Source organism: Xenopus tropicalis, chromosome 7 (genome assembly GCF_000004195.4).
Source record: "Xenopus tropicalis strain Nigerian chromosome 7, UCB_Xtro_10.0, whole genome shotgun sequence".
Classification (NCBI taxonomy): domain Eukaryota; kingdom Metazoa; phylum Chordata; class Amphibia; order Anura; family Pipidae; genus Xenopus; species Xenopus tropicalis.
The window spans coordinates 126,519,566-126,538,194 of record NC_030683.2 but is presented as its reverse complement, the minus strand read 5'-3'; the positions used below and the strand labels follow the sequence as shown (position 1 = coordinate 126,538,194).

The window sequence follows — 18,629 nt, the reverse complement described above, 5'->3', positions numbered from 1 at the left end:
GTCGTCACAGGCAAATTCAAGCCGTATTCTCAAATTCAAATTTTTCAAGTTTGAAATTTGAAAGTTTTTTATTCAAACGAGTTTTCCTTATTAATAAATAAGCGACCATTTTATATGTGAGTTTATTTGATTTGGAAAAACAAACTCGAATTCACATATATAATAATAATTCTATTTTGTTTTTTACATAAGGGCTGTAATCTTCTCCTCAAGAACTCAAGAGACCTAACTTTACTCAGGGCCTCCAGCACATCCACCCCCTGCATTTGGAGGAGTCCATAGAGGAATAAGCATGGCTTCCCTTCTCTTTTATAGACTAAAGAACCAGAAACTGCCTATTATACACTTAGGCCCATGGGAATGCCTCCCTCCCACTGGGAGTAGTTTATGGGGCTTCCTCTAATGTGGAGTCCATAGAGGAATAAACATGGTGTAGCCCACTTTTATGCATGTGGCGCTAACAGGAGCCCTGTGCCCCCGCTTACTATGGGGGGCAGGTACAATATTACTGGTGTGCCTCCACCCAGGGTAGGGACAGGTTGAACTGTAACACCCCTCCCTGGGAAACTCTGTACAGTCCTCCTTGTGTATGGACTCCCTGCAACTCCTGGGACCTTGCCCTCCTTGGGGTGGGTGCTTACCAGGCAGTTGAGGTTCCAATCCTTGAGGACACTGGAAGTGCTGATTAACCAGATGAACTTGTTTATTGTATTCACACACAGTCTCCAGTAGTATGACATGCAGGTTCGGGTACTCTCTCCCTTAGGAGACCCTCTCGCTTAGGCCTATTCCCGCCAAGAGATCCTTTCTTAGAGTTCTCCCTGGTACTCACGCCAGAAGACCCTCTCTTAGGGCTCTCCCCAGTTCTCCCACCAAGAGACACTCCCTCAGGACTCTCCCCGGGACTCACGCCATGGCAATCCCCTTTCTGTGGTCCCTAGCTACCACCTGAGCTGGCCACTTAGTGTACCTGAACTCCGGCCAGTAATGCCGGGAGGTCATAATCTCATTTATCTCCTGTTGGGGCTTCAGACTGCCTTTTCTAGATACTCTGTCTATTCTCTAACTCCTAGAGTGACTATAACATATCTCACTGATCTCTATAACTGGAGCCTGTAGCTAGCCTCTTACAGAGGGGGGGGGGGGGGGGGGGGTCCCAGGACAAAAGACCTTACACATGGTGTGTGCCATCCTATTTTATACTGCAGCATCCCACCTAGTGGCTGTTTGATAGAACTACAGGAAACTCCCTTTTCAAATACAAACAGCTAGGACCACCCTTAGGTGTCCATATCCCACAAGGCCACCCTCTGGTGCCTGTCTAAAGGGGAACCCAGGCAAAGGGGCCCAAATCTTGGGATCCCTACAATGGCTTCCCTTCTCTTTTATAGAATATGGCACAAGGAACTGCCTATTACACGCCTAGGCCCATGGGAATGGCTCCCTCCCACTGGGAGTAGTTTATCTCTTTGGGACTTCATCTAAGGTAGGGTAAGTTAACTCTTTCCATCCCATACATATATTTCATATAAAGAAGAACATTAATATGATTGTTTGTGTGCTCCGTATGAGTTGGGACATGGTCCGACTGAATGCAGCAGAAGTTCTAAGGGATCATCCTTGAGGCACTTTTGGTTCTATAACCATGTGGCCCCTACATGCATTGACCCTGTATATCATGGGGCCCATCTCATGTATTATCTCAAATGACCACAAATCATTCATTTAGACACAGAATGCAACACAATGTCTCAGGGACTGTTCCATAATATATAGCCACACAATGCCCAAACATGTGGCACCATTGGCCAGAGGAAGGTGGAGACATCGGCCATTGATGTGGACGGAAAAAACCTGCTTATGTGCAAGTTGGGAATTGTACACGTTGCCCTTACACTCCCCGGCTTTACCCAGCTATGGGCTATATTGCCTATAATTAATACATTCATTTATAGTAATAAGAAGTCTCTTGAAGCTCAGAATAACTTTATTATTTAGATAATAACAAGGTCTAGCAAATATTTTGACGGTGGGAAAAATGCCACCCCTGCCTGGTTTATTTTCTCATCCTGTCAAAAACTGCGCAAAACACTGATAATGGGTTTGGATAAATAAAGGGCAAGTCATGAACACAGCAGTTTCCATTCAGCATCATGAGTGCGCTGTGGGTCTTGGCGCTGTGCGTGGCTGCAGGTAGGGTTATAGGTGGCCTCCATATTAATGGCCTTTTTATAACTATGATCACTTCAACTCTACTGGCAAATTGGGCAGTTACCCATAGCAACCAATCAAACGTTGGCTTCTATGTATCTACCTGCAGTAGACTAGCTATTTACTGTGACTTTTCTGTTTCCCCTAGCTTATAGGCATAACTGTGTTGCTACTTACCCACCTGATGTTTCTAACTTTTAGATTGTAAGCTCTTTTGGGCAGGGCGCTCTTTACCTCTTGTATCAGTTATTGTTCTGTAAATAATCAGTAAATTTAATGTATATGCCCACTTATTATACAGCACTGCAGAATGGGTTGGTGCTTTATGTGTTATTATTAATGATAATAATAATAATAAGGCAGATACCCATAGCAACTAAACATTCTACCTGCAGGGGACTAGACATTTACTGTTACTTTTCTGTTTCCAGTAGCCTATGGGCAAGAATGTGGCGTTCCTACTTACCCACCCGTTGAATCCCGAGTGGTCAATGGACAGGAGGCTGTTCCACACAGTTGGCCCTGGCAGGTCAGTTATCTGTACAATTTCTATTAAATGAATGTGGGGAGGAGAGCAGTAACAGGGATAGCAAGCCCCATGACTTCTAGAGGGGCCCACGGGGGTCCTTGAGAAAAAGTAATTTGTCTAAAGGTGTGGGGGTCCCTGAGTGGTTTGTGCTGTGAAACCCACAATGTCTGATTATTTTGATAAATGTGTGTGTTTTAAAACTCTGTCTAATATCCATACAATGCTCATAGTTCCTCTGTCTGACACACCTGATGTCAATGTGCACCAAAGGCAAGTCATTACTCAGCAATCTAGTGTGGTGGTTCCCTGAAGGCCACGTAGGGTGAGATCTGGGAAGAATGTTTCCTAGAGTCTATGAAGATTCTCAATCATCCAGGTCATGATATACAGTATCTAGTAGAATGAAGTCTAAAGCAATTGGGCTTTCTGAGTTTTCTTGAAAATGTTTTACCCCTCATCCGAGTGGCTTCTTCAGTTACTTTAGACTTAACTCTACTAGATACTGTCTCCCATCATAAAGGCCAGGTAGGGTGGGATCTGAGAAGAATGTCTCCTAGAGTCTATGAAGATTCTCATTCATCCAGGCCATGATATACAGTATCTAGCAAAATTAAGTCTAAAGCAATTGGGCTTTCTGAGTTTTCTTGAAAACTCAGCTTTTTCAGTTTAACAGGCTGAACTGAAGAAGCCACTCAGATGAGGGATGAAAGGTTTTCAAGAAAACTCAAAAAGTCCAGTTATTTTAGACTTAACTCTACTAGATACTGTCTCCCAGATACACTTGGAAGTCCTTCCTAAAGGTCAGGTAGGTTGAGATTTGGGAAGAATGGCTCCTAGAGACTATGATGATTCTCATTCATCCAGGCCATGATATACAGTATCTAGTAGAATTAAGTCTAAAGCAATTGGGCTTTCTGAGTTTTCTTGAAAACGTTTCACCCCTCATCTGAGTGGCTTCTTCAGTTTAACAGGATGAACTGAAGAAGCCACTCAGATGAGGGGTGAAAGGGTTTCAAGAAACCTCAAAAAGTCCAGTTAATTTAGACTTAATTCTACTAGATACTGTATATCATGGCCTGGATGAATGAGAATCTTCATAGACTCTAGGAGCCATTCTTCCCAAATCTCAACCTACCTGGCCTTTAGGAAGGACTTCCAAGTGTAACTGGGAGACAGTATCTAGTAGAGTTAAGTCTAAAGTAACTGAAGAACTGAAGAAGATGAGTGGTGAATATTTTTCAAGAAAACTCAGAAAGCCCAATTGCTTTAGACTTCATTCAGCTAGATACTGTATATCATGATTGGATGAATGAGAAACATCATAGACTCTAGGAGACATTCCTCCCAGATCTCACCCTATGTAGCCTTTAGGAAGGACTTTCAAGTATAACTGGGAGACAGTATCTAGTAGAGTTAAGTCTAAAGTAACGGGACTTTTTGAGTTTTCTTGAAAACCTTTCACCCCTCATCCGAGGGATAATGTCTCCCAGATACTCTTGGAAGTCCTTACTTTGGTTAGTGCTGTGCTCATACATATTCTTGGCACCATGGATCAGCAGCTGATCCTGAACCCTGTTATGTGGACCTCAAAGGAGGCTGAACTGAAAAAGTCCACTGATATAAATACAGGTTCCAGGAAATCCTCTTTGTTCTTTGGCAAAGGTTCTCTAGAGTTGAGACTATGCACAATGCCTTTAATATAATATAGGAATTGAAGGAACATTCTGCTTGCTTTGTCCCTGTAGGTTTCTGTGCAGTATATCAGTTATGGCTATTGGTATCACACGTGTGGGGGGAGCCTCATTGGACGCAGATGGGTTCTAACTGCCGCTCACTGTATCAGGTATGTCATTATTGTACCTCTTTTATTCTTGGGGGAAGGGCTGGATGGGAATTCAGCATGAATAGAATGAAATGCAGTAGTACAGTGTGCCTGAGTCTGAGCTTTCAGCCAGTGCTACACATAAGAACTGCTTTCAGCTAACCTATTGTTTCTCCTACTCCCACGTAACTGGATGAGTCCCAAGCCGGACTTGGATTTCTTACTATTCAGTGCTATTCTAATACCTACTGGGAGCTACTATCTTGCTCCCTTCCCATTGTTCTGCTGATCGGCTGCTGGGGGAGGGGATATCACTCCAACTTGCAGCACAGCAGTAAAGTGTGCCTGAGTCTGAGCTTTCAGAAGGAGCCAGCGCTACACATTAGAACTGCTTTCAGCTAACCTATTGTTTCTCCTACTCCCATGTACCTGGAGGAGTCCCAAGCCGGACTTGGATTTCTTACTATTGAGTGCTATTCTGATACCTACTGGGAGCTGCTATCTTGCTCCCTTCCCATTGTTCTGCTGATCGGCTGCTGGGGGTGAGGGAGGGGGGGATATCACTCCAACTTGCAGCGCAGCAGTAAAGTGTGCCTGAGTCTGAGCTTTCAGAAGGAGCCAGCGCTACACATTAGAACTGCTTTCAGCTAACCTATTGTTTCTCCTACTCCCATGTAACTGGAGGAGTCCCAAGCCGGACTTGGATTTCTTACTATTGAGTGCTATTCTGATATCTACTGGGAGCTGCTATCTTGCTCCCTTCCCATTGTTCTGCTGATCGGCTGCTGGGGGTGAGGGGGGGGGGATATCACTCCAACTTGCAGCGCAGCAGTAAAGTGTGCCTGAGTCTGAGCTTTCAGCCAGCGCTACACATTAGAACTGCTTTCAGCTAACCTATTGTTTCTCCTACTCCCATGTAACTGGAGGAGTCCCAAGCCGGACTTGGATTTCTTACTATTGAGTGCTATTCTGATACCTACTGGGAGCTGCTATCTTGCTCCCTTCCCATTGTTCTGCTGATCGGCTGCTGGGGGGGAGGGGGGGGGGATATCACTCCAACTTGCAGCGCAGCAGTAAAGTGTGACTGACGTTTATCAGAGCACAGGTCACATGGCTGTGGCACCCTGGGAAATGAAGAATATGGCTAGCCCCATGGGAAAAACAGATTACAATGCAGGATTCTGCTGGAGAAGCGCTATTAACTGATGTGTTTACCATGACAGTATTCCTTTAATTCAGCCTAAGACCCTCTTGTCTATAATTGTTTCACTCACTTTAGCCTGTTATGCACACTGACTGCCTATCAGGTCTAGACTGGGATACAAAATAGGCTCTGGCATTCCCAATACACAGAGGCCCAACCCTACCCCCCCCCAGCCCAATAAATAGTGACTGTCTGTGGCACCTTACAGCCCCCCTGGCATTCCCAGTACCCAGAGGCACAAACAGCCCCCCCCAGCCCAATAAATAGTGACTGTCTATGGCACCTTACAGCCCCCCTGGCATTCCCAGTACCCAGAGGCACAAACAGCCCCCCCCCAGCCCAATAAATAGTGACTGTCTGTGGCACCTTACAGCCCCCCTGGCATTCCCAGTACCCAGAGGCACAAACAGCCCCCCCCCAGCCCAATAAATAGTGACTGTCTGTGGCACCTTACAGCCCCCCTGGCATTCCCAGTACCCAGAGGCACAAACAGCCCCCCCCCAGCCCAATAAATAGTGACTGTCTGTGGCACCTTACAGCCCCCCTGGTATTGGCCAGAACCCACAGATTGCCAGTCTGGGCACATGAACGTTTACTTACACCATTGTATGCCATGTGATAATATGATCTACTACTGGATCTATTTCTTTCTAAGATAACTGTAAAAAACAAACAATTCTTTCCTTCTTTCCTTTCAGCTCAGATAAAACTTACAGAGTGCAACTCGGGAAACACAACCTTCAACAGATTGATGCCGGGCAGCAAACAATCAGCGTGATTGGACTTTATAACCATCCAGGCTGGGACCCAAACAACTTGGCCAATGGGTAATGTCCTTCTAGCTAAGGGGTTCCCTGTGCTTTGTGTGTATTCAATAAACCAGGCAGTTAAAGGGTGGGTGTGATGCTGCCAATCAAGTGTGAGAGTTAAGGTGCCCATACACCAGCGGTTCTCAACCTGGGGGTCGAATGACCCTTTCACAGGGGTCGCGACAGTCCCGGTTTTTACAGTGCGTCCCGCTGTCCCGGATTGTTCAATGAATGTCCCGCATTACGGAAATGCAGAACATTCATTAAACTATCCAGGCCAGCGGGATGCACTGGCTGCAGCCGACCGCTCACAGTCTCTTCTTGCGGCTCCTGCTTCTTATTCGGCTCCTCGTACGGCGGCGACAGTTCCTTTTATAAGGTTGCGCCCGTGCGTACGTGTGACGTCACACCCACAGGCGCAACCTTATAAAAGGTCCTGTCGCCGCCGTACGAGGAGCCGAATAAGAAGCAGGAGCCGCAAGAAGTCTGTGGGGGAATTTTGTATTGGAGGTACTCTCTATGGGGGCAATTGGGGGGCTCTGTGTATGGGGGGGTACTGTGTATGGGGGGACACTGTATGGGGGGACACTGTAAGGAGGGCTACTGTGTATGGGGGGGCTCTGTGTATGGGGGGGCTCTGTGTATGGGGGGGCTCTGTGTATGGGGGGACACTGTATGGGGGGGCTCTGTGTATGGGGGGACACTGTAAGGAGGGCTACTGTGTATGGGGGGGCTACTGTGTATGGGGGGCTCCTGTGTATGGGGGGGCTCGGTGTATGGGGGGCTGTGTATGGGGGGGTACTGTGTATGGGGGGCACTGTGTAAGGAGGGCTACTGTGTATGGGGGAATTGTGTATGGAGGGTACTTTCTATGGGGGCTACTGTCTGTGGGGCAATTGAGGGCATGGTCTATGGGGTCAATTGGGGGCACTGTCTATGGGGGGGTACTGTTTATGGGGGCAAATGAGGCACTGTGTATGGGGGGCACTGTATGGGGGGCACTGTATGGGGGTGCTGTCTATTGGGCCATCGTGGGTACTATTTTAACTATTTTAAAAATGGGGTGTGGCAATTGGGGCGTGGCCACAAAGTGGGCGTGGTCAAAAAATTTGCCGCGCTGCGCGCCAGGTCTTTTTGTGGGTGTCGCCACAACATGAGGAATTGTATTAAAGGGTTGCGGCATTAGGAAGGTTGAGAACCACTGCCATACACTATAAGATCGGCTCGCTTGGCGATGTCGCCAAGCGAGCGGATCTTCACCCGATATCCCCACCTACGGGTGGGCGATATCGAGTAGCAAGGGACTTAAAAAAAAAATAATCCGATCATTTGGCCCTGGGGCAGTCGGTTCGGGGACCGCATCAACGAGCCGATGCGGTCCCCAATCCGACCGGATTTTCTAACCTGGTCGATCGAGATCTGGCCAATTTCAGGCCAGATATCGGTCGGCCAGGCCGCTCGTTTCTGCCCCTACACGGGCCGATAAGCTGCCGAATCGGTCCAAGGGACCCATATCAGCAGCTATAATCGGCCCATGTATGGGGACCTTTAGGGATCATTTACTGTTCATCACAGCACTTAAAGGGAAACTATACCCCCAAACAATGTAGGTCTCTATAACAATATATTGCATAAACAGCTCATATGTAAAACCCTGCTTCATCTAAATAACCCATTTTCATATAAATATACTTATTTAGCAGTATGTGCCATTGGGTAATCCTAAATAGGAAACTGCCATTTTAAGTACTAAGGGCCGCCCCCTGGGATCATAGGAGTCACAGTGCACACAAACAAGCCAAGGCACACATACATGCTAGGCCTCATCAGCCAATGAATGGGCAAAGTTCTGCCTTTTGCTCCCACACTACTTCCTGTTACAGTTAGAGCTGCATCACTTCCTGTCAGCTGATCTCTGAGGGAGCACACAGCCCATCACTAAATGGCGGCTCAAGGGAAAGGATGTAAAAGGGCAATATTTACTGATATATATATTCCAGTTTGGGGAGATTCTTTAATAGGTCAAGTATTGGTTAAGTATTCATTCTGGGGGTATAGTTTCCCTTTAAGGACTATGCACTTATCTACTGCGACTGGGGCAATAGCCATAGGGCACGTTATTGCTGTTATTTACTAAGCATTCCCTAAAGGGGCATCCAAAGTGACACCCACTTACCACCCTCAGTCTTTTCCCTCATGAATACAATGGTGCTGAACTCAAGCAGTGCTGTATTCATGGGTAAGGCACATGTATTTGTAATAGTGCCATTATTTGTATTTATGTCTAATATTATCATTTTTCCCCATTTCCAGATACGATATCTCGCTCCTCGAACTGCAGGTAAAGGTGGATTACAGTGACACCATCAAGCCTGGCTGTTTGCCCCCCGCTGGGTACATCCTTCCCAACCAATTGGGCTGCTATGTAACAGGCTGGGGGTATTTGCAGAGTAAGTCATACCCTTAATGCCCCTCACTTGCCCCTGTCATGTAGCCATGCCAATAAAAGGTTACAGCCTAGGTTCATTCTGCAGCTTTTTACTCTTTAACCTTTAAAAGGGAAACTATACCCCCAGAATGAATACGTAACCAACAGACAGTTTATATTATATTAAGTGGCCCATTAAAGAATCTCCCCAAACTGGAATATATATATCAGTAAATATTGCCCTTTTACATCCTTTCCCTTGAGCCGCCATTTAGTGATGGGCTGTGTGCTCCCTCAGAGATCAGCTGACAGGAAGTGATGCAGCTCTAACTGTAACAGGAAGTATTGTGGGAGTAACAGGCAGAACTCTGCCCATTCATTGGCTGATGGGGCCTAGCATGTATGTGTGCCTTGGCTTGTTTGTGTGCACTGTGACTCCTATGATCCCAGGGGGCGGCCCTTAGTACATAAAATGGCAGTTTCCTATTTAGGATTACCCAATGGCACATACTGCTAAATAAGTATATTTATATGAAAATGGGTTATTTAGATGCAGCAGGGCTTTACATATGAGCTGTTTATGCAATATATTGTTATAGAGACCTACATTGTTTGGGGGGATAGTTTCCCTTTAATTAATGTTACATTGCCTGGAAAAGTGGAATATTCCTAATAGTACTGCTGTCCTGTCTGCAGTTTAATTACTTGAGTGCAAAACTACTTAATTTCTTGGGAAAAAAAGGATAATTTTATTTATGAAATCATCCAAATGGGCTGCAAAGGGCCTACCATTGCCATGTTCTGCCAGAAATTGGTGAACTTGTTCCAACTTAGCACTTTCGTTACTTGACGCAGACTTAATTAATGAATTAATTCATTAATAATATTATTGATTCCCTCTGTTGCTAACCAGAACTACGATTGGCCAATAGAAAGGAAACTACCTGCTGCCAGGATCAATAGAATGGACAGGAGCTACAGGATAGGAATCTAGTTTAACTGTCATTACAGCTGTAATGGGAAAGGCAGACAAACACGATCATAGCCTGTACAGTGAGAGTACCTGTACTTGATCCCAAGATATAATTACCCCTTATTGGGGCAGAACAGCCCTATTGGGTTTATTTAATGGTTAAATGATTCCCTTTTCTCTGTAATAATAAAACAGTACCTGTACTTGATCCCAACTAAGATATAATTACCCCTTATTGGGGGCAGAACAGCCCTATTGGGTTTATTTAATGGTTAAATGATTCCCTTTTCTCTGTAATAATAAAACAGTACCTGTACTTGATCCCAACTAAGATATAATTACCCCTTATTGGGGGCAGAACAGCCCTATTGGGTTTATTTAATGGTTAAATGATTCCCTTTTCTCTGTAATAATAAAACAGTACCTGTACTTGATCCCAACTAAGATATAATTACCCCTTATTGGGGGCAGAACAGCCCTATTGGGTTTATTTAATGGTTAAATGATTCCCTTTTCTCTGTAATAATAAAACAGTACCTGTACTTGATCCCAACTAAGATATAATTACCCCTTATTGGGGGCAGAACAGCCCTATTGGGTTTATTTAATGGTTAAATGATTCCCTTTTCTCTGTAATAATAAAACAGTACCTGTACTTGATCCCAACTAAGATATAATTACCCCTTATTGGGGCAGAACAGCCCTATTGGGTTTATTTAATGGTTAAATGATTCCCTTTTCTCTGTAATAATAAAACAGTAGCTGTACTTGATCCCAACTAAGATATAATTACCCCTTATTGGGGCAGAACAGCCCTATTGGGTTTATTTAATGGTTAAATGATTCCCTTTTCTCTGTAATAATAAAACAGTAGCTGTACTTGATCCCAACTAAGATATAATTACCCCTTATTGGGGCAGAACAGTCCTATTGGGTTTATTTAATGTTGCAGACTTGAAGTATGGAGATCCACATTATGGAAAGATCCCTTATCCAGAAAACTCCAGGTCCAGAGCATCCTGGATTACAGGTCCCATACCTGTACAAGCTACAGTTTTATTATTACAGAGAAAAAGATATAATTTTGTAAAACGTGAATTATTTGTATTTAGTGAGGAGCGAATCTGTTGCGCGACTTTTTTGTCTCCCATGCCCATTTCTGACGCAACAAATTTTGATGCACAACAAATTTTTCCGTTGCAAATTTTCATGGAAGTTTTGCAAAAAAAAATTGAGAAGGCCTTTTGATAAATCATAGCTTTCCCCATACTAAAGTAAAGAACTAAAGTTGCTTTTTTTATCTTAAAACTTTCTCCTGTGATTGGACATTTGGATCTATGATGCTAAATATCTGATTATTATTCCAGCGTCCGGCCCACCGTCAGAGAAATTGCAACAGGGGCTCTTACAGGTGGTGGATTACCCGACCTGTTCCCAGCCGGACTGGTGGTGGGGAACCGTAAAGCCCAATATGATCTGCGCTGGGGGTACCGGCGTCACCGCGAGCTGCTACGTAAGTAACAACCGAGCAATTCTGGAAAGGAGCACAAATTCAGTAGCAGGAGATACGCTAGGGCTGGGCATGGAGAAGGAAACACTTTGGTTCCACCCCTAGCTGTAAAGATATGGCCAATCCACCTGTGTTGGTTTGTTTGTTTGTTTGTTTACTATAAAAGCCTATAGTTGTTTCCCTCTTGGTTTGCAAATAAATATTGCTTTCTGTACACTACAAATATTAGAATATAGTTAAACGTCAGATTAGGAAAGAATATTGGCCTGCTACCAAGCATGTGCAAGCCCTAAAGATGGCGGCCCCTTCTGGACAACTTTGAAAGCATAAATCATTATTTTAATTAGAATGTTTCAGAATGTTTATATTTATGTTCAGTATACAAAATACAGCATTTCTAATGATTTTCAGTTTTTGACTTCAGTTCTCTTAAAGGGAGCAGAGCTCACAGTCTGGGTCCCCCTGTCCCCCAGGCCCCCTCACAACTGCAAGGTTTGCTTCCTATATATGCCAGTGATTATGCTGTGTAAAACAAAAATGGTTGAAAAAACGGTGTAAAAAATAAATAGCAAATTTATCAAGGTGTGTTTTATTTTACACCATCCGAGCACCAGATATGACGTTATTTCCGGTGGAAGTCACTCGAAGAAAAACCAGCAAAGATTGGTGATGTGAACATTAATAATATTTCTGCCCCCATGTGTGTAAAATTAGCGCCATTAATCACTTTAGCCCAGTAATCCCCTTCCCTCTGCCCCCCATGATAACCTTTTATTGCAGTGGACAAGTTGGAAACCCCCAAGACAATGCAGCCATTCCCTGTAAACTGATTTCAACCAGTTTGGACCCCACATTATAACCCAGTTACATTAATATAACAGTGTAAAGGGGAGGGGGGGCATTTCAGTTTGTACAAATGAGAATGATGATGTTTAGATTCACTTGCTGTTCTCTCTCTGACAGGGGGACTCTGGGGGGCCGCTCAACTGCAAGAACACTGATGGCGCTTGGGAGGTCCATGGGGTGGTCAGTTTCGGCTCGGCCGCAGGGTGCAATTATTACAAGAAGCCCTCGGTCTTCACTCGCGTCTCTGATTTCAATGGCTGGATATGTGAGGTGAGAATGTGGCCCTGCAGCACGGGGGGGGGGGGGGTATCTGGGACATATTTAAACACATTTTTCCTTTCTAGGGGATAGCCCTGTGTGCCATTGCCCTTACAGACGTTCAGTCGATTGTTCTGCTGAAGGGTAGGCTGCAATGAGACATCAAAATCTACAAAATTCCAGAAACTTTCCTAATCACACCTATAGCCATTGCATACAGCAGTCCCTCTCATTTTACAGCATGGCAGAAAGGACTGGTGAGCTGCCCAGAATGGGGCAAATGCTGTAACCAGGGCCCCTAGGCCTGTTGCACCCCTTCCCCTTTAGGCGCTCGCACCCCTGGTGCTCACCTTACCAATTGGCTGCACTGGGGACTAGGTGGGCAGGAGATTTAAACAGCTGTCAAAATGTCCCATCCAGTCCCCAGTACAGATGCGGCCGATCTTTGCTGATCTAGCCCCGGGCCTTTGTGGCCTGCCCACAAATCCGTGCCTGGCTGTAACATTATTATGTTATTATTATTATTATGTTACATTATGTCATGGAAGCCTGGGTTTGATTCCAATGTCCATCTAATGACTGGAAGCAGGCGTCTAATATATAATTTTAAGCTAATATCCAGCAGAGCTATAGTTGATACCTGGCTGGTAAATGACCAGCTGGTGCCAGCACCAATATTACACATTTACCAGAAATCTACTTGCCTGGAAATTTCTAATACACTAAAGGGATTGTGTAATGAAAAGCACAATGTTTGCCCAGGAGCAGTAACCTAGAACAACCAATCAGCAGGCAGAATTTACTGGTTACCTGTTTAAAAGCAAACATCTTATTGGTTGATATTGGTTACTGCTCCTGGGCAAACTTAGTGCCTTTTATTACATATGGAGATTTCTCCACTACCATTAGGTAGTGTTAGGTCATTAGAATACTCATAACAAAAGGTTGTAATAATATGTAGTTTAGGAACTGTGAAATCGGTTGTTGGGGGAACCTTTAGCTGGGGGTACTTTCTCATTTATATGGGGGAGAATGTAGAGAACTGGGCAGATCGGACTCAGGGTGTGTGTGTGCATATCATTTAACATGGTATAATGCAGGGGGCCCTCCTGTCCTATCTGTTTTTTATTTTCTCTTGGGATCTTGTGGTAAATATACATTTTTTTTATATATGCTAATATGTTTCCTGTTACTGATGACTTTTTTACTGAATTATAAAGTCCTTGAGTGCATAACTGTACCTACATATGAATACATACCTATAAATGTATCGCTATTTTGACAGCACCCGGTACTGTCAGAAATGTTTGTTTATACACATTCTTCATGATGATTAATTTTGTGATGATTTTCACTTTTCAGACTATAATGGGAAACTAAGATGCTGTGAAAGCCGACCTGGAGCAGCCCTACCCCCGGGGGCTCTGAGCATCATTTGTTGGATTTTACAATTGTTCAGTGTTTGTATAGAAGTGTATGGGGGCAGGATAGCGTCTTATAAACAATAATAGGGTCATTCATTATGTATTTTAGAAACATGCTCTTAATTAAAAACAAATATTCTTGGATTAACCTTGGCTTTACTTTCATCAATAAAATAACAATATGTGTAACTTTTCTTTGCTTGAGTTGGAACTGGGCGGTACCATCTGTATCGGATTTTAGTCATGTCATTATATAAAACAAAGCGGCCATCTTCCCCAGTGCACATAACTGACTTCCTGTCTGACTCCCTGACTTCCTGTCACTGAGCTTAAAATGGCAGCTAATGCTCCAGCTTGCAGGGAAGCAGTGTGACTAGGTTTCTTTCTGTAAGGATTTCACCTATACATGTGTGAATGATATGAAATGTATTTTCATACCAGAATCAAGGGAGGTTTAGCAGCCATTTGACTGCTTGTCCACCATGGTCTCTTATAATTTACAGCACTCTCCCTCAACTTACTGTAGTTCTGTCTCCCCCACCTACGGTTGCCAGCTAGCCAGTATTTTACCCGCCTAGCCAGCCAGTAAACATGATGCTTGGTGCCAATGTTAGTAATAACATTGAAAGATAAACATATTGGATTTTTTTCCAGAAAAAAGGTGGCAACCCTACCCCCACCATTAGGCAATAACATACCTCCCAACTGTTCCGATTTTAACAGCTCAGCCCACAGTTCTGGAATCTTACTGAAAAGTCCCCCATTTCCCTTTGATCTCCTGCACTGAACGCCAAAAAAAAGATACAAAGTTTCCCAAATGTAATTAGATAAGTAGCTTTTGGCAGAGCCCAGAATATTCACCCCCTGCACTGAGATACAATTGTAACTAATAAGCTAAACAGGTCTCTTGGGAGTGGTATTTAGGGGGTGTGGTAAAAAAAATGGGTGTGGTCAAAAACATTTCTTTCAATTTTTCAAATGTTGGGAGGTATGCTCCCAAATTTCAAGGAACTCGCTCATGTTTACATAAGATTTCAACCCCCAGAAGCAGACTCATCATAACCAATAAGATGTTTTTAAACTGGTGACCAGTAAATTCTTCGTGCTGATTGGTTGCTATGGGCTACTGTTCCTGGGCAACCTTAGCGCCTTTTATTTTATAACCCCATAAGGTGGTAATGTAAAAATAAATTCCAGCCAATCAGAAGATAGTATTTACTGGGCACTAACTGAAATATCTAATTAGTTTTTCTTGGTTACAAGAAATGGGCAACTTTGCAGTATTTATCGCTTCATAAGACCAAATCCTAGTTGGCAATTGTTCTCGCTGGCAGAAAAGACACAGATAGATACAATGCTGTAGTGAAGCAGAGCAGACTCCGCTGCTACTGGAATATAGCTTGAACTGATCATTGTTCTCACAGTCTGGGTGCTAAGGTACCCTAAAATAATTTTGCCATTGGGCCTATAAACATCTCACTAGGACAATGCAAGGGAAAGGTCCAGTTTGGCCCCAAGCAGGACCCTAGCAGTCAGATAACCATTCCAACAACAAATTGTCCATGATTACAAACCACAGTTGCAAATTGTCTTAATTCAAGGGAATATTCTCCCTTATCAATTATGGTCTTGCTGGAACCCTCTGAGGAAGAGGCAACATCTCCTGCATTTGTTTAAAGAAGAAGGAAAGGTAAAAACTAAGTAAGCTTTATCAGAAAGGTCTATGTAAATGCAGCCATAAGCACTCACAGAGTCCTCTATCAAAAGAAACACAGCATTTTTTTTTCTTGTTTTGTGTAAACATGTTCTTCTGTGTCAGACTTCCTTCTTTCAAAAAAATCCTTCAGGGCATGGGTACAAGTCTGCTCAGGTCTTTCCCTCTCCCCCTCTCTTCTCCTGCTCCCCCTCCCATCATAATTTGCTCCCCCTCCCAACCCTGTGTAATCTGAGCTCCCAGCAGCTGGAGCTGCAGCAAAGAAGCTACTGAGACCAAGCTAAAGTGGCAGCTTCTATCTTAAACATACAGAGAAACTTCTAGGCAGGCCCGAATATGTGGAGAGGCCACAAAGACACGGGCCTAGGGCAGAACAAATTTAAGAGCAGTATCCCGTAGCCACACTGAAACTTTGCTCACATACAGAGCAATGGGGACCAGACACACAGGAAACTTTGGCGCGTCCTCTCCCAACTGCTCCTTATGTAAGTTAATGCACGGGGGGCGGGGCAGGGAATGGGGGTGGCCTCGGGGCACCATGATAACGAATCTGGCGTAGCTTCTAGGGCTGTTACTCTGGTATAGTAAAGCTTTCTGCAGAATAAATATAGGGTTCTAGGTGGCACTAATGAGGCAAATCTATTGGCAGTAACATGCCAAAGTGCCTTTCCTTTTGCCTTAAGTAAATGGGGTGATTGTGGTGCTACTGAGGCTTGAGGCAGCAGACCCTATGTGACCCCCCTATTACAGATTATAAGGTTGGTGCTACCCTTAATTAACTATTAATTAAACATCTGATACTAATACAATGCTGTAGAAATAATCTCAGTAGTGTTAGCCATGGGACAAGGGAGTAGACTGTGAGGGTCCATCATTTTTCAAGCACTAAATAACAGCATAAAGTATACTTCAATATGTGACAGAGGGCCCAAAAGTCACCCATAGACTGACCCTTAGAGAACAATGTTGATTTGTTATGGTGACCCACCAATGGGTGCTGGTACCAGATCCTTGCAAGGCCCCAAAAGTCACCCTAAGAATGACCCTTGGAGAGCAATGTTGATTTGTTATGGTGACCTACCAATGGGTGCTGGTACCAGATGCTTGCAATCCCCTAAAAGTCACCCTAAGAATGACCCTTGGAGAACAATGTTGATTTGTTATGGTGACCCACCAATGGGAGCTTGAACCAGATCCTTGCAAGCCACCAAAAGTCACCCTAAGAATGACCCTTGGAGAACAATGTTGATTTGTTATGGTGACCCACCAATGGGAGCTTGAACCAGATCCTTGCAAGCCCCCAAAAGTCACCCTAAGAATGACCCTTGGAGAACAATGTTGATTTGTTATGGTGACCCACCAATGGGGGCTTGTACCAGATCCTTGCAAGCCCCCAAAAGTCACCCTAAGAATGACCCTTGGAGAACAATGTTGATTTGTTATGGAGACCCAACAATAGGTGCTGGTACCAGATCCTTGCAAGCCCCCAAAAGTCACCCTAAGAATGACCCTTGGAGAACAATGTTGATTTGTTATGGAGACCCAACAATAGGTGCTGGTACCAGATCCTTGCAAGCCCCCAAAATTCACCCTAAGAATGACCCTTGGAGAGCAATGTTGATTTGTTATGGTGACCCACCAATGGGTGCTTGTACCAGATCCTTGCAAGCCCCCAAAAGTCACCCTAAGAATGACCCTTGGAGAACAATGTTGATTTGTTATGGAGACCCAACAATGGGAGCTTGTACCGGATCCTTGCAAGTCTCCAAAATTCACCCTAAGAATGACCCTTGGAGAGCAATGTTGATTTGTTATGGAGACCCAACAATGGGAGCTTGTACCAGATCCTTGCACGTCCCCAAAATTCACCCTAAGAATGACCCTTGGAGAACAATGTTGATTTGTTATGGTGACCCACCAATGGGAGCTGGTACCAGACCCTAGCAAGCCCCCAAAAGTCACCCTAAGAATGACCCTTGAAGAACAATGTTGATTTGTTATGGTGACCCACCAATGGGTGCTGGTACCAGATCCTTGCAAGCCCCCAAAAGTCACTCTAAGAATGACCCTTGAAGAACAATGTTGATTTGTTATGGTGACCCACCAATGGGAGCTGGTACCAGATCCTTGCAAGCCCCCAAAAGTCACCCTCAGACTGACCCTTGGAGAGCAATGTTGATTTATTATGGTGACCCACCAATGGGTCATCCCTAATACCCACCATGTGGGATTGTGCTTCTGTACAGAAAGATTAACTCTTTGTGCCTATCACCCCCATCAATTTCAACAGCCCAGATATAACCTCTGAATCCTAAGGTTACACCCCAAGGAGACCTAATGCTGACCCCCAGCAAGTGTATAAGGGTTGGAGACAGCTGCCAATAGAAATTATGAAACCATTTCCAAAATTAAATGTAATTCTGCATCCCAGAGTTATGGTAGGACACAAACCAAGTATTTTCTCCTTATCCAGAACAAGAGGGAGAATCACAAGGGCCAACGCCATCTTTCCCCAGTTGCCCAGGTACCCCCGGAACCTATTTCTCCTCCATCCAACCAACTTTTTTGATAACAAATGGTACCAATCCCATTGAAGGGCAGATGAGGTCAATAAAACAGCCCTGAAAAGTGCCATTAAATAGACACAGCCCCTTTGTTGGCTTCTCTTCCACCCATTGGGGCACAAAGCTCTCCTGCCCCCAATCAATACGTTCACTTTTAATTGTAAATCTTTTTCTGATCTTAATATTTATATAAAAGATTTGCCTTATTTAAACCTTCAGATGGAAATAGTTCCCCAAGGCCTAGCAAATATTGTTGGAAAATAGCCACAGCTGCCCCGAGTCATTTCTTCTTATCGTATCAAAAACAGAGCAACACATTGATAAAGGCAAGGGATAA

General features: G+C 44.3%; 1 protein-coding gene across 1 annotated transcript; it reads left to right on the top strand.

The window, feature by feature from the left end:
- The first annotated feature begins 2,153 nt into the window (after positions 1 to 2,153).
- Positions 2,154 to 12,748, top strand: LOC101734343 (chymotrypsin-like elastase family member 2A). The gene is made up of 8 exons (XM_031906580.1): positions 2,154 to 2,193; positions 2,646 to 2,740; positions 4,486 to 4,583; positions 6,465 to 6,593; positions 8,889 to 9,025; positions 11,344 to 11,489; positions 12,450 to 12,602; positions 12,677 to 12,748. Exons 1-8 carry the CDS (start codon positions 2,154 to 2,156, stop codon positions 12,746 to 12,748), a joined length of 870 nt encoding a protein of 289 aa, XP_031762440.1.
- The last annotated feature ends 5,881 nt before the right edge of the window (positions 12,749 to 18,629 follow it).